General features: G+C 42.6%; 1 protein-coding gene across 1 annotated transcript in view; it reads left to right on the top strand.

The window, feature by feature from the left end:
* The window catches only part of LOC120796535 (sprouty-related, EVH1 domain-containing protein 2-like), a 28,177-nt gene extending 5,601 nt beyond the window's left edge, over positions 1 to 22,576 (top strand). The window contains exons 2-6 of the mRNA XM_040139508.1: positions 10,204 to 10,396; positions 10,511 to 10,679; positions 11,640 to 11,704; positions 18,301 to 18,459; positions 18,726 to 22,576. Of these exons, the coding sequence (XP_039995442.1) occupies positions 10,204 to 10,396; positions 10,511 to 10,679; positions 11,640 to 11,704; positions 18,301 to 18,459; positions 18,726 to 19,514 (1,375 nt within the window). The 3' untranslated portion in view covers positions 19,515 to 22,576. The remainder of the gene's footprint in view (positions 1 to 10,203; positions 10,397 to 10,510; positions 10,680 to 11,639; positions 11,705 to 18,300; positions 18,460 to 18,725) is intronic.
* The last annotated feature ends 814 nt before the right edge of the window (positions 22,577 to 23,390 follow it).

Below are 23,390 nucleotides of genomic sequence, written 5' to 3'. Positions count from 1 at the left end.
ATCCGGAGCCTTTATATAATGGCCTGAGCTGTTTATATCTGGAGACCAAACAATGGACCCGGATTGTTTGCCTGTTTTTTAACTAATCTCTGCTCATCAGCTGACTGGATGACCAAGATTATAATAGTTTGAGTTTTCATTCACTTCACTCAGTGTGTTTTTCCCTTGTCACACCAAGTATACAACAGTCCAATGGCCTGGTTATTGAAGACTCATATTCTTCTCAGCTCTGTTACAGAACTAGTTAATTCTTCAGTAACTAGTTCAGGTTTATACATAGTTTGACATTGTAGTACCCGGATGATTGATTAAAGTCAATATATACAGTAGATTTTGCATACATGTAATGTATTTGCTTATGTAGACTATCACCACTGTACTATACATCATGTGCTCTGTTGGTCCATCTGATTATCCTTTCTAATCTGTCTGTAACTTGTATAATTTAACCTCATCTTCCACCAATGCCAATTTTTCTCAAGATATTACATTTAAAGAAAAGGAGATAATTTGGTAGAACGTATTTGAACGTTCATCTTGTTCAGTTTCGTGTTTGATGACCTGGCTGACCGTATCTGAAACTATTTTCGCTCTGTAGGCTGAAGAGTTTATTCCTGCAACGTAAAAGTCGGTCTCAGTCTTGGTTTATGTTTAGTCACCCTTACGCAGCTTCAGATTTTTGGTGATCTCACCTACAATAAAAGGTTTGTACTTGTGAAAAACTATTCCAACGACACAAAATAAAGAGAGCCTACGGGCTATTTAAAACCAACCGCAAATAGCATCAGGAAACTTTGCAGCCCATCATGTGTAGTGGTAAATATATTGGCATATTTAGACAAGGGAAACCCTAAGAGAACAGACTTCCTAGTGTTCATTATGCAAATCATTTTAAGTTGGTTTGGTGCCCTGGAGCTGGACTACAGGCTGCCCAATTACAAGATAAACCATTGACATCTGACAGTCTATGTAAACGAAGTCTACCTGATCAAACAAACCAAGGCGGACACTGTGGTGGACATCGATCACAGATGCCGAGAGCATTAGAAAGCCTCCTCATCGATTTATGTTTGACCCAACGCAGTTAGTCTAACACAGTATAAGAGGATATGAGGCATTATAGAAGGTCTTGGTTGGCTTTTCACTCGCCTGTAAGAGGTTTAGTAACAATCAGCTTATTTTCATTTCGGTTTCCACCTCAATAGAGATGGAGGGGCTGCCGAAGCCACCTTAGGGATGATGGCTTCCTCCTGTTAGTCTGTTGGATATCATGTTGGAGATGCAACACAATTCAGCTCTGAACATTTGAACATGGTTGTTTTTGTACCAAACATATCGCAGTATCCCAATGTCTTTGCCCATATAGGCCATTAAGGCTGCACAAATAATGCTTTTGAGTTCCAAAAGTAATTAGACTTGATTTAATGTGATTTTTAGGCTTTGCTTGGCTCCCAATTTTAAATCTTTTTTTGGTGAATAAGCATTTAGCAAGTTTTTTCGAAACTGTAGACCTGAGAACAATATGACTGTGACGTGTTTTTTTTCAGCCATTTTAAAATGATTCATTTCAGTGACACTGGCCCCCTTTATACGGCATGTCTGAGGTGGAAATGTTGCGCCTTTATTCCACATCGCCATTCTGTATAAAAGGGATAAACACAGTATTGGGGGCGTTGTGGTTCTGGCAATAAGCCAGTAGCGGAAGTAGTCACAGAGTCAGATATACGTCTGTGTAAAAGTGAGAGTTGTGTTAAATAGCACGCCTCTGATTCCAGGACACCAACATGCTATCTGAAATCACATATGGGGGCGGCATTATGCGGGCTTTTTTTGGTTCATTGTAAATGAGCAAATGCTGCATAATGAGGGGTCTTCTTTACAGAAATATAGCGGGATCTATGTTTATAAGAGGCTACTGTTTTGCTCCCAACAAGATTAATAATCATGACTAGGTCTGAACTCGCATTGTGATTGGTCGGTTTGGGTATGGGATGTTATCCGTTAACGCTCCTCTGCTTATTAGTGACCTCTCTGTAATGTCAACTGACACTCTCGCAATCACTCACAACAGCAGCCTGTGAGTGTTGTGCCGCCCAAACATGTGAGCGCTCCATATAACTACAGCTGATTGACAGAAAGCGGATCAAACTTACCCCCGGGAGCCGCCAGTGTCAATAGTTGTGAATGAACTCACTTCACCCAACCTCTCTTGCTCTATCTCTATCTCTCTTTTACATTCTCACATTTAAATTAACAAAAAAGTGAAATTGAAAAAAATTGAAATAAATGAACTGAAAACATCTTTACAACATTGTTATTAAATAATACCATGTCGCATTCAACTAAAAATGTAACAAAAGCCTATTACTTTTACATAAATCAATTTATGGAAATCTACTTATTTAAGTACGTTGCTTTATATAAAGACAATACATTTTTATACTTCCCACATTTTTCTCACACATTTGATAAGTTCCTCCTCTTTGTTCATACCTAGCACCCCATTTGAATCCGAAATAAATTGAAATACCGGTACAAAACTCCATAGAATTGCAGTTTTTAAGTTTTCAGACAGAGACTATGTTAAATCTGGAATAATAAATTATTACTAATATATAGGCCTATATAGTACACACTGTATGTGAAGAAACTGCTTATTCCCAAGCTCAAATCCATAGGTACTTGTTTCACATTTCTTTGAACTCTCCTGTTTTTAACAAGTGCTTGAACAGTTCAGCAGGAGAAACAAATAAAAGGAAAAAAACGACAATCCAAAGTCAATTTTGAATTAATTCATGAATTATGTAGTCAGCAAAAGGTCAAAAAAATTAATTAAGACCAGATTAGCTCAAAGTAAGGCTTTACACGTGCTTACTCAGTCTGAACAATATTCAAAAAACCAGGAGATATTATTTAAAACTCAGAAAATCAGCAAAATCCTCATATTTCAGTGCCTTGAGCTAGCACCTGGTTGGTATTATGACCTGATAAACAACATTTACTATTATATGCACTATATGTGGCAATACTGTTGTCCCCATATCAGAAGTGTCAGCCCATGCTGCGAAACACCGTTGGCATTCGGTGCATGAAAAGTACAAACCAGTGCTGAAATAATCATGATTGTGCAGCACCTTTCAGTCACTTCCTGATCATTGCAGACAGGTCATGTGCTGCTTGTGTGGGGCTACAGGGAGAGGGGCGGACCCTGTCCGGGTGTGTGTGTGTGTGTGTGTGTGTGTGTGTGTGTGTGTGTGTGTGTGTGTGTGTGTGTGTGTGTGTGTGTGTGTGTGTGTGTGTGTGTGTGTGTGTGTGGTTCTGTTGATCAGGCAGAGGTGCGGCCAGTCATTCCTTATCAGAGGAAGTATAGCCGCCCTTATCATACATGGCTGGGCTGCCCTTACTGACTCTTTTATCTGTCACAAATGAGCTGGATTCCAGACCTGATAACCAGTCCGCTTCCCTGCCCCCTTGCTTGTTTAATTGCAATATTGATACACACAGACCACAACGGGTATTTGCAGGATCCAGCTACTCTGTTAATATTTTGCCCTAAAAGTGCTTATTTAAACTATTCATTTCAGCTACAATTTCGTGGTGTTTTGATAGTAAATATAGACAGAATATCAATGTTGACATGCCCTACAGGCAAACAAAATTAACAGATGGAATTTAAGAGTTCATTAATGGTGCACTGATGTGGCTTGGCAGGGAATCTACAGGTGTGTACTCCAGCCACAGCTCATTTCCTGATTATGATACAGACTTGTTTGAAAGGTGTGTCGACCAGGCCTAGAAATTTAGTAAAGTTTAGACTGAATCCTTACTAGTACTGCAATAACCGTATGAAATGCAGAAACCTAGGAGACCTTTGTTACGAGATTGTGTAATACAGAAATGTTTGTACCTCGTTTACAGGCGGTAGGGAGACAAATCAGTTGGCTACTTTTAGCTAACGCAGTAGATGTAAGTTTAATTCCACTGTACAGTAGCTGTTTACTTATATAGATTTCAGGTCACAGCCAATATAAAGAAATGCCACAGAAATTTGAATATTCCCTCTTTTAAATTCTGTCTAGCATTTGTTTTAGTTTCACAAAAAACTGTGAAAGAGGTCGCTCATAATGACAAAGCCACAGTGAATTATCACCCATTTTATCCATAGGTCTACGGAGCTTTATAACGTCTTTCAGGTAAGGAGTTGGTGGAGACCAAAGCGGAGCTACAAGAAGAGTGAATAATGATTTTGCATTCACAAAAATTAAAGCTAATGTTGCTCTTTGTCTGCTGGATGTGTAACTAAGTAACAGTTTGCTAACACATTAGTCATTAGCACTGTATCCGTGTTATGCTTGCAATGGCTGCAGTATGCTCATTGAAACTGTTGGTACGTGTGTATACTAGGCCGCTGAATATCCTGCTGTGAGTGGTTATCATGTTTCTCTACTGCAACTCAGAAATGATCTTCTTATGTTGAATGGCGCCTACAATAGCTGGAAGAGCTTGTAAGTCACAGTGGGAAGAAGTCGAAGCAGGAAATCAGAAATGTGGCTTAAAGACAAGACACTCACAAGACATTGACCACCAACAGCCAATAATGTACTGTTGGATGTGCAAGATTTTTGGCTGGCAGCAACAGTAAAGTGCCTCTCTTACAAAGCAGAAGCCAGACAAACCCTGCACCTTTGACCGGCTTGTTCATGAACAGCTCATATTAAATTACAAGAGGATGTGATACATGAATTGCCTGCTCTTTCCTTATCAGCGAGGTGTTGAGTTCCCCCCCTATCCTTCTTCTAGACTGAGTCATCACTCAACTCTTGACGCAACACTTTACATCCTAATGCCCCCTAAAAGAGACTTTGAAACATGATTGCAGCCTATAACATAGCGCACTTTGAACACATGATATTTGTCAATAACAATTATGGTAAAATATTAGTCAACCATAATGTTTGGAAAAAAGTATATAAATTTAAAGATTGTGTATGTGAATAATAAATAGAGTATAAACCACCTTTTCTCAAAGTAGGTGTCACAGTCCTTTTTCAGCATCGGTACCTCGTGCAACATTTGTGTGGACAAAATTAGACTCACAGTTCCCAAATGTACTGTACGTGTGTGTCTGTGTGTATTTATGCCAGACTGTGTGGTCACTCTCGAGTGTATTAAAGTAGCGCGTTGCTGCTGGTTGTGGCTGTCTGTGTGTCCCAGCCACAGATTACAGGGCCTGTCGGCAGACAGGGTTCTAAACATGGGTCACGAGACAGCCCAAAATGTGACAAGTTCATCTCAGAGAACTGATAGCCGGTATCGAGTATCTTAAAGCACATGTGCTTATATAGCACAGAATTTGGTGTTATTTCTGTATGTGGGTGGCCTGGATGTGTGGTTTCGTATGTGAATGTGTCGAACACGTGTTTGAGTCATGTTGAAACGCCATGGTACTTAAATATAACAGCTGCAGTATAGTTTTTCAAACTAAACATTTTTCAGGGGTTTCAGAAATGATTACCTTAAAATAAAGGTTTCTGCACTTTGTCGCCATCTATAGGTGGGTTTCCATCCACCTCTTATTTCTATGCGTATTTTCTGTGACGTGGAAATACCAGACATTCCAAACAAATCTTTCCATATATATTTATATTTGTTCTGCGTGGCAGCTACTTTTCAGTGAACCCAACTTATTTCAGTCACCACATTGCTGGCATTTATTCTTACAGACAATGTGAAAAATACAGTATATTCACCTGCACAAAATATACGTACAAACCATGACTTTCTACATGAATATATCGTCTGTTTAGTGGCCTCTCTTTACAATACTTCTTGCCAGAAAAAGGGTAAAGGGTTAGCGAACCTTACTAACACCTACATTATCCAAACACATAGACTGTATATACACATGGCTAGCAAGTTTATTTCGAGATGAGGGTAATTTATCTGCGTAACTAGCCCCAGTTTTTAGCATCAGTTAGTCCATAAACTGTTCAAGGCCATTCTTTAGAGCCTTTATTTCTTTAGCTGTTTCCATCATGCAAAGGCTTTGGAACCACTAACCATAACATTTACATTGTTATCCAGAATGGTAGCACATTCATAACCAAAGCACCCTCGCACAGCAGCGTTAAACAACTGTTTCATCCCGAGTAAATGTGCCAGTCTAGCATCGTACAGTAGTCAGCTACATGTAGACACAAAACCACATTAATTAATTATAATAAAAACACAGTTGCCGGTTGCCTGGCTGACTTTCAAAATTCACTCTAGCTAATCTAGCCACTCAAACTAGCAACTGTAAGCTAGTTTTCTAGCCTGACTCCAAGATCACGAACCAATGGAAATATAAATAGATCACTGACATTTCTATTCTGAATTTCTGTTATTTCCTTTGTTGCCATTCAGTGTCCCACGTGGCTAAGTAGAACCTGAATGACTATTTACCACCTGTCATTGTGGTTTGGCAGGACAAATGAAATAATATCTGCCTACGAATTCCAGTCTGGCAATAACAGTTTTACTTTTCTGGTTATTGTCTGTAAGTCAATAACAAATCTCTAATGTCTACATTTAATCAAATTTGTTTAACAATACTTATTACGGTAGGTTTTGACTAGTGTTTCTTTAATATCCTAACATAACAAACCCTTAATAACTGAATGGAGAAGTCTAATTTGATGAAGTGGAATCAGAGAATCATTTATTTTAAGTGTGTGTGTGTGTGTGTGTGCCTTTACAGGAAGTCAGTACAGTTTTTCAAAGTGTGTGTGTGTGTGTGTGTGTGTTTACACACGCATGTGTGTGTTTTAAACGACAGCACATATCTTGTGGGTTAACCTGTGGTTGCTTTTCTGTACAGGCTGTTTGTCTGCTGTCACCCAGTCAGTCAGTCTGTCATTCAGTCAGTTTTATGAATGTGTGTGGGTGGGAGCTGGTGAACCAGTTTTGCCACGTGTGTGTGTGTGTGTGTGTGTGTGTGTGTGTGTGTGTGTGTGTGTGTGTGTGTGTGTGTGTGTGTGTGTGTGTGTGTATGTACATCAAATCCCTGGGACTGTCTGTAAGCTAATTATATAACAACACCTCTCTCATTCACTCCCACTCTGCCTCCCTCCCTCCCTCTCTCTCTCTCTCTTTCTATGTTTCTCCTTCTCTCTTCATCCCCCACACACACACACTCTCTCACACACAAACACACACACACACACACACACACACAGTGCAGCATCGATGAAATACACAGAGATACATCCTGTTATTCTCGGATCATTCATGTGGATTCTGACCATGTTTACCGTGTCCCTGTGAAGATGGGGGCTGTCATGCTTATGCCTGAGAATGTCTTGTGTTTTACCACCACTGTATCGTCTCAATTTATAGGTACCAAAGACTCTCTTTTGTATGCAGAGGGAGTTTTTGTCATGTACTATATTTGTACTGCTGTACAGACAAAACTGTGGCAGTAATATTTGTCAGTATATATATAACGTGCCTGATCGCAGCTACGATCCACTGTTGCATGTACATTAACTGGTGTGTAGCTGGAATAAGGTTACTCGGGTTTAGGTAAAAACTGTGTATAGTAGGGCTGTTAACGGCTGCAGCTAAACATAATTTTCACTATCAATTAATCTGTTCATTTATTATAAATTTTTATGTTTTTTTTTTGTTTAAGTGATTAATAAAAAGAATAGCCAGACCAATACAGGATTTTTCTTTAGGCTGACAGTGACATTGATATATGAGAGTTTATATAATCTGATAATGATATATCGCCCGATATTAATTATCTTTATAGAGCCCATAACACAAATAAACGTCAAATAACGTAAATGGGCAGGAAATTTAACAGTTAAAAACACACTTTCTGGTGGACAAACTAGAAAATGTTGACACAGTTTCGAAACATCTCAATTTCTTCTCATTCGTTGGCTGAAGTATATTCCAATACCAGTATATTTGCAATTAGATAATACAGCAGATTTATTGCTTGGGCTCTTACAATTAGAAAAACTGACCATTACAATTTCCCAGAGCCCAAGGTTACAACTTCATATTGCTTGTTAAGTACAACCAACAGTCCCAAACATTGATATGAAGAAGAGAAAAGAAGCAAATCTTCACATTTGACAAGGAGGCATTTTACATTGTCATTGAAAAAAAAAAAAAAGGTTTAATACTTTCAATTCATTTTTTTTTTTGTCCAGAAAATCTCTAAATTATTGACAGATAGCAACAGGTCAACAGGTCAGACTGCGGTTGTACTAGGCAGCTTTCAGGTCCATGTGATCAGGGCTTTCCTGTAAAAGAGAGGTTGCCTTTCAGTGAAACTACCCCTGAATAAGCAAAGGTTTTAGAAAAGTTATGGCACGTGCAACAACACGTCCCTGACAGGAATCAAACCAGGGATGTTGCAATTATATATAAACACACTAGGCCGCCCGACACACTGATCATTTTTGCATATAATCAAAGGGTTACCCCAAGAAAACGTTTAGCCGAGGCGGAAAAAACCATGTAGATTTTGAATCATTCATGTCGTTAGCTGTTTGAAATACAAATACTGGTCTGGTTAATGCCTTATGTTTCATTTCACAAAATTTTATACTTTTTTTTTTTTTTTTTTTTTTTATGTTGGCGATGTGGCCCACCTCTACTATAAAGCCTTGTGGGAAATCCTGAATTAGTTCATAAGGACTGTCATTGATTAATTTCCTGATTGCCAAGTAATTGATTAATTGAATGATGGTCTCATCTTGAAATTCTCTGCTCGAGGAAGTTTTGAGCAACAACAAAGAGAATGCAACACAAAACTACGTTTACATTAACGTTAGTGCATGTGCGCGTACGTGTGTGTTTTCGTGTTGACTTGTCCCGGTGCAACACCTCCCACGCCTGCACAGCGAGGACCAGTCAGAGTCGTGTCTTGAGACGCCCTCAAACATTCTGCCAATGTGGGAATCCAGTTCTATAATAAACTGCTGTGGCATTAACAAGCCCTTAGACTCCTGCCAGAAAAATTAGGCCAAGTTTGATTTTACAGGATCAATTGTCAATCTTCACAAGTTGAGGCTAGGATGAAATGGTAGCTGCGGCGGGGGGAGGAATTTTTGTTGCCCAATCTTTGTTGTTCCATTGCCTAAATACGCATTTTCACACCTGGTAGCTTCTCTGAGTCTTGTTTGTGAGGTAAAAGCATTTTCCTTTCCTCTTTTTTGTGGTTGTACTGTAAAAGGAAGTATGTTTTTTTTGTTTTGTCTTTTGGGTTTTTTTTGGTTTTTTTTGTTTTTTTTTCTCAGCATTTTTACATCTCACCCGATAAGAGTCAAACTGGAGCAAACTGTAACAAAGTAAGAATCTGATAATGACTTCAGATTGATTTGTTTTTGATATCAATTTCGCTGTTTATTTGCGTAGCTGCCAATGACGGTGTAAGGTTTGACTGCCCGCCCCGTGTTAACACGCAAAGGGTGGTGCGCGATGGAAATTTTCAGCAACCAAAAAGGATTGCTTTCGTTTTTTATGCTCCTAAATGTTGACTGAAGACTCCCGTGCGTTTGTTAATGCTTTCATTATCACCTCATGTGTTTAATGGCGTCACTCACAATCATCTTTAAGTGTCATAGTGAGGAAATAGGGGGTAGTTGATGATGGAAGTCGAGTTACATGGAAAGGAGATGCAACATATAGTTTGAAATTCTGCTTGTGGCATTTTAGACACAGTGAGATAATATTGGATCTCTGTCTTTTCAGTTTGTTTCGTTTCACTTGTAATCTGACCCCAGCTACAAAATAAAAGTCTAAAAACAGTTAACTCTGGATTTCAACAATTTCAGGGGCTTTACTACACTGACAAAGCTGAAAAAATACAAAAACTTACATTTATGTTAGCCACTGTTTTGTGGAGAAGGAGTATCGCCCTCAAGACAGTCCCAGATGCCAAAAACGTGTTTGTTTTTTTTCCAGAGCAGTCTTTCTTCCACATAAATGAAACAAACAATCCTTGGTAATGTTTTGTCACAAAGATTGTTATATTGTAAAATTATTAGCTATTGGAGCTTCAGTAAAATCCGTGTCATTATTGGTATTTTTAAACACATATCAGACACATTCTCAAAATGTTTCAGCCCGAGCTTATATGAATTATATATAAATTACAGTTATCATTCTAATAATACCTCCCTCTCTCTCTCTCTCTCTCTCCAGTGACAGCTACATCGTGCGTGTGAAAGCAGTGGTGATGACGCGGGACGACTCGAGTGGCGGCTGGCTGGCCCAGGACGGGGGAGCTCTGAGCAGGGTGGGGGTGTGCCGCCTCCTGCCGCCGGAGTTGGCACCCGTGCCGACGTCCAGCAGCTCCCAGTTCCTCATCCGTGGTGAGCGGCTACGGGACAAACAGGTAAGACACACATACACACACACGATGAGCAAAAGTACGTCAAAGCTCATTTAAGGATAAGAGATGGGAAAATTTGGCCCTGCTGTGACTGGCTGATATGTGCTGGATAAACAGGTGATCCTGGACTGTCCACTGAGGAAGGATCTGGTGTACACCATAGCAACGCCCACATTTCATCATTGGAAGGTAGAGGACAGGAGGTGTGGCCTGTCCTTCCAGAGTCCAGCTGACGCCAGAGCTTTCGACAGGGGGGTACGGAAAGCCATCGAGGACCTGGCCGAAGGTGCGCTGTGCTGCGGTTTAACTCTCCATAAATTTAGTCGGACACATTGTCAGGTTATGGATCTGACAGGAATAACAAAGTCCCAGCAGACCAGATGCAGTCGAGAGACCTAGCAGCTAAGACAGTGTCCTAGCCGTGACTAAAACATTGTGCATGTCTTTCCTAATGTTCTATTAATGTTGAAAGAGTTTTGTATCAAGAGACATGTTGCACATAAAGATGAGAACACTCAACTAATTAGGAAACAAGATGTTCACCAATCAGTGCAGAGAAGTTTAAAGCATTAGAAAATTCAAAGGTGTAATCACTTAGTCCTGAGGAGGACATGAATGAAGGTGGACTTTGTGGAGAAAACTATATATTGAAAACTGATTTAAAAAAAAAAAAAAAAAAGTTTCGATAACCATGTAAAAGTGGAGGCAGCATCCACTAGTAGCAAGTCTGAGGTGCCAAGGCATAGGTACCGAGCAGTGTGCGTCAGCAGACTCGAATACAACAGCTTTGAAATCTGTTTCCCAAATGTTGGTCCTGATCCAGAAAGTTATCAGGCCGCCTGGCAGGGTTTTACTGTACGTTCACATAATACAACTGCGGGAGTATTGTGCTATCAAGTGTTTTGGGTTACAGCTTCATTTCCGAGGTACAACTTGGATTCTGTTTGAAAGCAGCGACTTTCAAGTGATGAACTCCTCGCCAGCTTTACTGAAAATTAACCGGAGACTGAGTTTATAGATGCCTGAAGTAATAATTTCAACCTTAAACATAACTGAGGCTCATGTCACCGGAGCGATGACAGATAGGATACCTAGATAATCCTGTACCCCTGCAATATCGATCTATGGCTTCTGCTAATTTGCCCACAAAGTCCACCTCTTGTTCACTGTCGGTGGACGAGCTCCGGGGTTTCCGTCATGAATACATCATCCAGTAAAAAATATGCTCCTGTTCTCCTCTCTCCAGGCTCCACCACCTCCTCTACAGCACTCCAGAATGAGGGCGAGCTGGGTGACGACGACGTCTTTACTGTAAGCATGTTTCCTGCATTCATGTAATATCATGGTCGGCGTAATGGGCTATAGAGGCCCCATCTAGGTGTCATCGCACGAGAAAATAAGGCATCGAGGTGCAATAGCTAGGATGTTTCAAGGAGATAGGTCTGAGGGAAATGCCTTTGCTAGAAGGAACTGTCAGAGGACACACCTGACAAAGTGGTCCATTTCCAGAGCAAGGTTTTTTCATTCATTCAAGTCCAGGAAAATAGTTATAGTTATATCACAGAGAACTGGAAATCTGCTGACGGCGATAGTGAGCTTCTCCTCAATTTTCTTTTGAAGCACTTGTAAACAGTCGAGCTGAAGTATAAAACAACTCTGTGCGTCCCGAGGGAAGCCAAATAAGCATGACTGGGTGTCTCCAGGATGTCACTTCTGTGCGTCATTTTTGAGTCTCGAGTCGCAGCGGGCAGCGCCAGGATGTTATTTCAAGGTTCACTTCACAGTGAATGGCATTCTGCCGTGCCTCCAGTGTTTGCGGGCAATCAGATCAACAGCCGCCCCGTGTTAAGCAAATGCAAGGGGCTGCATTGGTGAAGTTGCCTCAGTTAGTGGTGAAACAGTTTGATACAATCCAGGGAAGGCCGGTTGACAGATCCACGGGTGTGAAGGCTTTTCAGGCACCAAAATACCGCAGAGCTTTATAATACTCTGAGTAAGAATTTTACTGCTCTGGAAAGTTATCTCCTGTCACGGCGATCGTGAGGTAAACAGAAGAAATACGCCTTGTCAGGCTGTCAGGCAGAAAAGATGAACCTGGCTCAACTTTTGCAGCAATGCAATGCGACGTGATCTGGCAAGGTGCTGTGTTGGCCACTCGCATACATGCAAGTGCACATTCCTGGTAGATAACTTTGCAACGTGAACAGAATATTTCTACTGTTAAGATATAACAGTTGTCGCTGCGATAAAGTTCCAGTGTTGTAAAATCCTGTCTGGGAGCATTATGAACGGTTGTGCAGTGTTTGGGTGTCTGATAATTAACAACATTAATCTATTACTCCAGCTGGACTCCCTGGATCAGATATCACGTCGACCCGCTACCTTAACCAACGCAGCGCCCCGCGGTGATCCAACGCAGGACTGTTGTCAGTCTGAATGTTGACTGCGGCAGTCTTCTTTTATGTAGTCAGACTGTGGCTCGGTGCACAGCGGTACCTGCTCAACATCTCCCCTCCGCACCACTGATATGGAAGTATGAGGCCCCGGAGCGAACCGCGATTTCCAGTACACACCGAACCACTAATCAGTCAAAATCCCCAAAATCTCAACACTGACTTTGTTTCAATCGTCTAGCAGGAAGTATTCCAGCTCAGGACTTCACTCAGGATCCCCTCCCTGTCACATATACCTGCCCCAGTGCATGAAGTGTGTGTCTGTGTGTTGCTTGTGTGTCAGGGCCTCTCTACCTTAAATTAGCATGGAGGACCCCCTCCCCCCACCCTGCAACCTGACACCAGGAACAGCAGGCAGGGTCACAAGGTCACTTCCTGTATTCCACCACCTCCCTCTCTCCTGGTGACCCCTCCCCCACCCCCATCCCCCTCCCCCCACCCTCCCAGTTGAAAAAGAGAGCAGCCACCAAACTAGCAGCAAGCAGCTGTTTCCCAGCTTAGTGCAGGGCTGGTGATTTACGAGAGGAAGTGCCTCGTGGTTCATCTTTGACTTGAGCTGTCTGTTAGGGCCAAGACTAATAGGTGCTCTGCTGGGAGTGTACAGCCACCACAGAGAGACATACAAACACATGAGGAGGGGTGGAGGGGGGCTACAGTGCTGTCAGACGGTGGAGCAATCCCTGAAATGGAGCGTCAGGTTTTCAGGAAAGCAGAAGCTTTCGGTGCGACAAATCCAGGGTAATTCCTGGTCATAGTTGCTCAAAACGCTGCCATATTCGACCAAAAGAAGACTCAGCTGCTCATTTCCATTTCAGTTAAAGCTCAACTGAAGTTCAGATAATAAAACAAATGGTGTGGTAGTCTTCATATTTCTATTCAAGCCTTCTTGAAGAACTTTTCCCCCCCTAATAGCCAGTGTTAATTTTGGCAGCTGGTTTTGATTTAGTCTTTGTCCTGAGTCTTTTGACGAAAATGTGTATTAGATTTAGTCAAATTAGATTTTTTTTTTTCTTCCATTTCAGTCTAGTTGTAGTCAACAAAAACTAAAGACATCTAGTCTAGTTTTTGTCAGTGGCATGTTGGTCTCATTTTCGTCATTTTTAACGTCCTTAATGCATCTTGAGGATACAGCCGTCGCCATCTTTGTGTGCAGTTACCACGGTTACAGGTGTCTCTAGCGAGATGTACGTGTCACTCTGCTCTGCAGTAGTACGGGCTGACTCACCTCGGTAAAATCCATTTAGCATTTCCAAACTCCGCTTTCTCTGATCTCATCCAGTGCAGTCGTTGCTGCTGACCCGAGCATTTCTGCAGCTACCCGTGGATTCGCTCACCTGCCCGTTAAAACACTGTTCACTTTATTGTCGGATAACACCGATACTGTGATCTTTGTTTGGCGAACATCTAGAGGGCGATTTAATTGGACCGCCGACATTAATCCTGGAGTTTACTCACTCCTCCTGATAGCACCACTAAAGACTGAAATTAACGTTCATGCTACCTCCACAACACTTGGTAGTTACATTAGCCTTTACATTTTTATACATGTTGTTGCGCATGTTTTTGTAGTTTGGCTCAGCTGGGTTTTTTTGTTTTGTTTGTTTTTGGGGTTTTTTTGTCTAATTCTCAGTGGATTGTAGATGAATTTAGTACATAAATCTGTTTCTTCCAAGAACAGATAACATCAGATACCATTACTGACAGACACTATGCAAGGAGTTTCTTATTAACAATGGGTCAAGCGGCTAAATCCTCTTCTGAACACGAGATATTTACCACAGATGCAGGTTGTTGAATAAGATTTAGCACCAAAACTCTTCCATTCGTCCGTGTTTCACGTTGTCGTTCAGTTTTTATCTGTTGACGAAAAATGTAAAACATTTCGTCATAATTCTTGTTTTGAAAGGTCACATTTTTATTTAGTTTTAGTTTTAGTTTTTGCCAGGAAAAATAGGTCCGTCAATGAATATTTTTCGTCATAGTTTTTATCAACGAAATTAACGCTGCCATCGTCTTAATTTTTTTAAGCAGGGGGGTGACTCACCTTGTTCAGTATATGAGCTCTAATGGCCCTGACGCACCGAGAACCAACTACGGGGACTGAAGAAATATTTTTGGGGGCGTGAATAGTGGGTGCCTGAATTTGCATTTTTGGCAGATGAGGTCCATTTTTGTCTGTGTGCCTTTGTCTTTGCCTTTCTGCTGTCTTCTATCCGTTGGTCGTAGTGTCTCCTCCGGAGAGTATTGAGTAGTTTGGGTAGTAGTTTGAGTTGTAGTAGTTTCACCTGTGTCTGCGCAAGCAGAAAAGGTGCACGAAGTACATGAGAACTTGACAAAATATCTTGAGACGAAGAACAGCAGCACTAGACTTTCAATAGAAGGCTCTTCCTTTTTCTAATGGAACTTCACCAAGCCACATTTTGTCCCTGAATAACTATGGCGCTGTCAAATGTAACAACTATGACACTAAAATTGCAGGTTAATAACCATGTGATACACGGATGGGTCCAGTGCTGCTCGTGTTCCTCTCAGCCCGTGTTAACGACCTTTCCTAAAGTTAGAGATGGCGGCAGAGTTCGCAAGGCAGGCAGTCGTGGACAGAGGGGAAATGCTGCAGCAAATTTACAGCCTTTGGGGGGACAGGGGAGGATGGAGGGGGAGAGAGCTAGGATGGACATACTTCCCTAAATTATTCCTCATTCGCCAAACCTAAACTTAACCCAATCCTTCCTCTGTCCCTCCCCTCAGCACGTCTCCTCTCTCTGCCTCTATTTTGGCTCATTCACAACAGGGGGAGTGAAAGCTATTGAAGCAATTCTGGGCTCATCCCAGGAGAGCTAGACGGGCCTGTTGAAGGATGAATCCTCCCGAGCTTTGAGTCGGGACATGTTTTGTGTCAGAAAATAACTTGAAATGCCCTCTCTGCAGCCTTGGGCCAAAATATATAGAGAGGGATGTCCAGAAATATAAACTCTCCCCCTCTACTCCTCTCTGTCTGAGTCTTCCTGCGCTGTTTGAGCTTGAAGCAGAAATTCTGGTCTGTGTTTTGAATTAGTTGCAGCCGTGGAGGCCAGAGTCGGACTGGTTTTAAACCATATCAGCTCCTCCTCCCCGTAATGTCTTCTCCAGGGGGGCGGGGCCAGGAGCTGGAGGCAGCAGTTATTTTTGGCCGGCCGCTCTGAGGGCTTTGTAAGAAAGCTGGGGGAAATTCTCAGCATGGTGGTTTCCATGTGGGGATCAGGATATAATAGGGATATCTTCAGCAGACAGACAGACAGACAGACAGACACACACACACACACACCAGATCTGGTCATATAACTTTGGCAAATAATTCATAACATATTGGCACATGTGGTGCAAATGTTTTCAGTCAGACAGAAATATTTCAATGTCTAGTTAAGGAACTAGTACAGACATTCATGTTCCCCCGACGATAAATCCTAATGACTTTGGTTATCCCCTGAAAAAATCCTGTACAGCCACCAAGAGGTTGAAGTCTGTGGTTTTGAGGGAAATGTCTCGGATGGATTGGCCCACTTCTTTGGGTCAGACATCTACAGTATGTTCCCCTCAGGATAAACTGTGATGAATATGAGTTGGAACCACCAGTCCTGCCATTAATGACCAACCTGTTCTACCAACTGAGCTACAGCCACCCCTTTTCTTTTTCACCCTTTTTTTGTTTTTGTCTGGGGACATGTGAATAGCCGGCATTAAACTTCTCATGCTTGACAGGTTTTTTTTTTAACACAACAAGCCATCATTGAATCAAGAAAGACACTGTGAGTACAGCGTAGCTTTCGCATGTGATTCATAAAGAAGATCTACTCATTGCTATCCTTTAAAAACAGCCCAGCAGCTCGAATTTCACAAGCTAAAGCCAGTTTCTCTCACAAAAACACCTGCACCCTTTTCAGGGGGTCAAACTCATCTTGAACATCTCATCCATATGCACACGCACCACCAAGATGGCACGACGAGACAGGAGAAGTCCCGACCTGCCACCTCACAGGGGCTGACCCCCCGGTGTGCCTGTCTGAAATCTGTCCGTCGGGAGCGCTACACAGCAGCGGCCCCGAGCGTCTTGTGTCTGGCCCAGGTTTGAGTTGGAGTGGGGCCCTGACAGCCGTTAACGGAAGGGGGGCAGGATACTGTTCACACGTGCACACCCACGCGCGCACACAGAGGGAAAGGTGGAATTTGTATAAAGTGAGATTGAGGAAGGAGGACAGGTTGGTTTGGGGGGGTTAATGTGAGATGCCAAAAAAGGTGATTAAAAAGAAGGTGATACTGCAAAAAAATGTGTCGGCAGACTGCTGGCTGCCTCATAAAAATTCGTGCCACAAATTTTATCTGAAGCATGAAATATCTTTTGACCTGCAAAATATATGTCTGTGTCTCCCCTTCGAGACTGAAGTGGATTAACTAGGCGAAGGTGCCATTTACTCTGTGGTTGTTTTTTGTGCTGGAATGATGAGTCAAATTAACGATTAGTTAAACAAAGTTCATCAGTATTTTGTTAATTTATCATTTAATTTTAATTTTTTTATTTAACACCAAATATTAGTTTGTTTTATGTTACTGTAAATTCAATATTTCTGGGTTTTAGCCTGTTGGTCAGAAAACAAGAAGTAAAGTGGAGATGCTATTTTTCACCTACAAAAAGCCCCAGGTCGTTTTATTTTGTAATTTTGAGTTTTCATAAGTAGAAGGCACCACACACTCATTAGATGCACTTATATCAAAGTACTGCAGTCTAGTACAACAGTCCTGCGATAAAATCCTACCTTCATGAAGGTTATAGTGTTCAGTTTTTATTGAAACTGTTTTAGAGAGGTGTCGATTCAACTTTATGATCATTTTGGAGGCTGCAGTTTGTTGACTGCAGTTGTGATATACCGAGGTGGTTTCTAATATTTTGCTCGCTTCATCAGAGAGGGTAGACCAAATACTGTCGCAGGGTCAGATGAGGTCCATGGCAGTTCTCAACTGCATATTCAAACGGAAAGGGATGGTTAGCAAACAATAACTACTTGAGTTATTTGGTAACCATCCCCCTTACATCACCATGGTAACCTTACTAACTGGAAACTTTATAAATAAATGGGATAACCATAAGCGACATACCCCCCCCCATGCAAGTGACCAATTACATTTTAAACTTAATCCTAATTTTGGTTTTAGGTCTGATGGTTACTGCATTTTGTGACTGTTGCGGATGTTTGATGACAGATGTTTCTATTAAAAGTTAAACTCACACAATGATCCAAAGATGGATCATGTGGCTTAAAAAACAGAGTTCACGCTTCCTGTTTTCCCAATCAGAGCTGCACCGATGCTTCCTGTTTTTGTTTGTCCAATCATGGCGCCCTCGCACACTAACTATTTGTTTGGTGGATCCAATTAGAAAGCAGCTTTCAGCCTGCATCCTGTGTTTGTTTGTCCCCTCAGAACACCACAGACAGCTCGTCCAACTCTTCCCAGAAACTGGAGAGCTCTCTGCAGCCGCTCGAGTCCTCGCCCATTCCGCAGAGACACAAGTCTGTGATGGGACATCGCCACGACCTCCACGACCCCTACCGGCTCTCAGACCACTACTTCTTGGACCAGGTGAGACAAATCATGTCTGGTTATATCACACAGCAATGCCAAGAGACTTTAGCCTTTTGATTCTAAAAATAGACAGAAGTTCTGATGAAACCATTGCACACTATTACATTTATTGTTTAGCTATTTATTTACACATAACATTTTTCCAAATCAGTTGATGCGATTAAGATGTTTTTTATTTTTTGTCAGTGTTCACTGCTCACCTGGGCAAACATGGGCTGATTACTTCCAGCAGGGTTTAACTTTCATTCTGTCTTTCTCTGCAGCCGTTGTCTCGGCTTCCCCGCCACGTCACTTTCCAGGAGGACGAGGAAATCGTCCGTATCAACCCTCGGGAGCGCAGCTGGGAGCGAACCACAGAGCGTCACTATGGCCGCCAGTCAGATCGCCCCTGGCTCAGGGGCTACGAGGACTACCGCCACGCCACTGTGCGCGACAAGTTCATCCAAATGGACGACTCTGAGTCCTACGTCCACTTTGCCAAGACGGAGGCGCAGAAGCACGACTACACCTACCCACTGGCACCGGCCTTGTCGCCCTCAGACTCTGACCCCGCCCTCGGACCCTTGACCAGTAAGGGCCAAGGCGGCTCGTATCGCCACGGCTTCTCCTCTGTGGTCTCCACTCAGCCCCGCTCTTTCCTCCCGAGCTCCTCCCCATCCACCAATGGCGGGAAGGGGCGGAAGGAGGACGGGATGGACCGCGCACAGTGCGAGCACTGCGGTGAGGCCTTTTACATCTCCGACAACCGGAGAGGCCGGTGCCAGGATGCACCGGACCCTGTGCGGGCGTGCATCCGGCGGGTCAGCTGCATGTGGCTGGCAGACACCATGCTCTACCACTGCATGTCTGACCCAGAGGGGGACTACTCAGACCCCTGCTCCTGTGACGGGGGCGAGGGCAGCGGGGGAGGCCGACTGGGCACACGCTGGTTAGCTCTGCTCGGCTTGTCCCTGGTGGCGCCCTGCCTCTGCCTCTATCCGCCCCTCCACACTTGCCACCGGGCGGGGCTCGCATGCGGCTGCTGCGGAGGGCGACACAAGGCCCTGAGCTGAGCCACCGGTCTTGGAAACCTCTCAGAGGAAACGACAAAAACCTAAACCCAACGCAAGCACAGGGAAAAAGGAAGGATGGGGAAATACACAGAGAGGACAAGTGGTCGTGGCTGCTCACTCTCTTGCCTTGGTTTTTCTGGGTTTTCTCTACAAATTCCAGACACTGAAATAAGCCAAAAAAAAAACAAAAAACAGTTGGTGCATTTTCTGAACGGCCTGGGAAGATAAGCTCCCCCTTACGGCAGACAGTTCTCTCACCTCTTCACATGGCCATTTCATGCTCTGTTTCTAGTGAGAGAGCACTCTTTTTCAGGGGGCCTTTTTTTTATAGCTGACCTATATGTCATGTATCACATATGCAGGTACTTTATACTTTGTACACTGACTCGGCGTCAAAGAACTTGAATTGTTTCTTTGTTCTATTTTTTTTTTCCTTTCTTTTGATGTACGCGTGGCCATTTTGTTTATATTCTATTCCAATATCAGGCCCGCTCAGCTCAACTCCAGCTACAAGAGAAATCAGACACTACACCTCTTTGCGTGTGTGCGCGCGCGAGCGTGGGTATGTGTGTGTGTGCGGATGGTGTATGTGCATGCTCACAATGTGCGCCGAGGCCTTTTGTTGTCTGTACTGCAGCTTATAGTAAAGCTCGTGTATATAGTCTTCATAGCTCTCCGCCATTGACATCTTCTTTGTTCACTGAAACAAATGTGGTACTCATCTTAATCTTATTCTGATATCCCAAAGATTCGTGTTTTTAATCCTATTTATTTTCTCACTGAATTGATCTACCAGCAAAAGGGTGCTGGGTTGTGATTCGCTCACCGAAAAAGACGGTGCCTCAAGTCATGATACAATACTCTAGCATCCGTCTCCCTGCTCCTTTCACGTTATTTCAAACAGTGCCTAAACCTATCACCTGACCCGGGAACCCTATCAAACGGTCTACGAATTCCGGTCAATTTTTTTTTTGGCTCGTTTTACTTAACATACGCGTGAAGCGAGTGAGTGGGATTTTAAGGCTCTGATTTCCTCATTCCTTGCAGAGCCTCAGCCGGAGGTCCGTGCCACATCGAGGACCGAGAAAATCGTTCAGAGATACCGCTTAAAATTGGTGCCTGTCATGCCTTGAAATTTGGAGTCCGGCTCCAAACCCCTCTGAAGATGTCCGCTATAAGGAAACGTGTGGGCATTGTTATGGCTCCCAGCAATCAGCCGCACCATTTACTCTTAAAACTTGGTTTAAACTATTTTTATAATGAAAGGGAACTCGTAAAATGGTTCTCATCAAGTGTGTAAACTAAGGACTCCAGTTTGCCTGCGATGTACAATCAGCTCCCCTCTTTAAGCCCAGACCCTCCAATTGAGCCCACCAGTCACGTACTGTATGTGGAATAGCAACGTCCTAACTAGAAATGTGTTCATAGCTACTGAAAATATCCAATTCGCTCCAAAAAACCCTTAAGTTAGAAGACAAAGCTAGGTATAAGCCGATGCCAGTCATTTCCTACAGAAAACTGGACGTAGTTGTGATTGTTTAAGATCATTGGAGACTTTCAAAATTGCGTCTAAAACTTATTTTATTGCCATATTTTGCCAAAAACCATAAAACTATGAATGACCTTTGACATGTACAGTGTCACTACGTTAATGCAGTGAGTCTTATTTCTCACTTATTTAGCAAGGAGAACATTAAGCCTAGATCACACTCTCAAGTTGTTAAAGGACATTTTAAGAACTATTGGCTCTCTTGCCGAGGGTTACAAGATCGATACCACTAATTTCTGTGCAGTAAAGAAGAAGCTACCCTAGAGCCAGGAGGTGGGTAGCTTAGCTTAGCATAAAGGCTGGAAACGGGGGGGAAAACAGCTAACCTGGCTATGTCCGAATGAAGAAAAAAAAGAAAAAACAAAAAAACAAAACAATCCACACAAAACTATGAAATTGTGTCCTTCTCCAAAGAAGACATGACATGTTAACGAGCTTCAGAAGTATTTCTCTTTTCTTTTCTTTTCTTTTTTCTTTCGGACAGCTAGGCTAGCTGTTTTCCCCCCGTTTCCAGCCCGTGCGCTAAGCTAAGCTAATCATCTCTTGGCTGCCTTGCTCTTATCAAACTTTTCAAACTGTTCATTTAAGGCCAAAATATTTTAGATACACATGAGAGATAACTTGCTGAAACCACAGTTACGCGTGACGGGCGTGCACTATTCTCTTCAGTCCTAGAGCATATTTTTTTCCCTTGAAGCCAGATTTAGTACATCATCATGCCCACAAAGAGTAACGTCAAATGTTTGACAACAGCTCGAATGAAACAGTTCAGCAGTCTGTTCGTTCAGGGTTACAGTGGATGTGTCAGTGTACAAACTCAGGCATTGGAGGGGGGGAAAAAAACAAAACAAAAAAAACAACACTGTCGTACCTGCCGGTGTGGCCCGCTGTTCGAGTGACACCGCAGCCGGCCAATCACGCCCTTACACTGACAGCACAACACTAAACTGACAGCCACTCAGGTGCTTCATCCTTCATCCAAGCTTGGTGGACGGCAGCATCGGGGATGTGACCGGAACACAATAAGCTTTTAAAAAACAAAATTAGTTAAATAAATAAGTAAATAAGAAGCAGGACATCAGTAGGGTCCCTTTGTTAAAGAATGGGAGTCAAAAAACTGCTGAAATCCTGGAAACAAACATCCATCCCTGATTGTTTTGCCAAGGAAATGTCACTTACTGTAGTTGAAATACAGAATGCCTGAGGATGTCCTTTTTCCGTCCCTGGTTGTGTCTGTTTCATACATCCTGTCCTGTGTACCAGTTTGTATGTTCTTGGTGTGTGTGTGTGTGTGTGTGTGTGTGTGTTTATGCCACATCCCTTTCCCCTCTTCTGCTCCTTGATCCAAAGCTACTGGGATCAGCTGAATATGCTATCACATACTAACACCTATCCAGTATAATCGATGATGTGAGGAATCAGGGACGGGGCCAATCAGATTGGAAAGAGAGAGAGAGTGTGTGTGTGTGTGTGTGTGTGTGTGTGTGTGTGTGTGTGTGTGTGTGTGTGTGTGTGTGTGTGTGTGTGTGTGTGTGTGTGTGTGTGTGTGTGTGTGTAGGCGTTTAATCTTTTTTCTCTGTCTCGTCTGGTGTTTGAGTGTGTTCTCACATGTCAGAGCCATTTACAAGTGCCTGAACGCATCCTCTTTATCTCCTTGTGTATTTAAATTGAAAAATTAAAGAAACGACTCCCTGTAATGAATTAGACACATTTTTTTACGCTTAGTATTTTTACCTCTGTAAAAAAAAAAAAGAGCAAAAATTATATTATATATATCAAGTGTATGTTGTACATTTTTATTTCTATTTTGTTTTTTTTAAAATAACAGTTTCTAACATGTACGATGGATGTAGCTCTTGCTATCGAGAAGGAACAGGAAGTACTTTGTAGATACTGAAGGGTGGCCAGGTCTGTGAGAAAACTAAAGTGAACTGTGTGTTTTACCTTCCGCCTCCAATAAAATGAGAGAAAACCGTGAAACCACACGCGAGTCTGCTGCTTAATTTTGCTCTTCCACGGAAGGAGTTTCCCCATAAACATCTACTGTAAAACAAGAAAGGGCCACAGTTCTTCGCCTACATGCTCTATACTCCACTCCTCCAATTTCCGTGTTCTATCAGTGCATCAAATGAAATTTCAGCACTCGCGCCAGCCCCGTCCGTGAAATTGTACAGCAGTGTTCTGAGCTAAATGATAATAGTGCGAATAGTAAAATGCTGATGTTTAGCAGGTAAAATGTTTACTATGCATGTTAGCATGCTATCCGTTCATCCATCCATCCATAAGCAAGGCAGTCCAGATGTGTGCCCCCCCCCAGCAGTGCTTTC

Source organism: Xiphias gladius, chromosome 11 (assembly GCF_016859285.1).
Source record: "Xiphias gladius isolate SHS-SW01 ecotype Sanya breed wild chromosome 11, ASM1685928v1, whole genome shotgun sequence".
Lineage (NCBI taxonomy): Eukaryota > Metazoa > Chordata > Actinopteri > Istiophoriformes > Xiphiidae > Xiphias > Xiphias gladius.
This window is presented reverse-complemented; position numbering and strand designations above follow the sequence as displayed.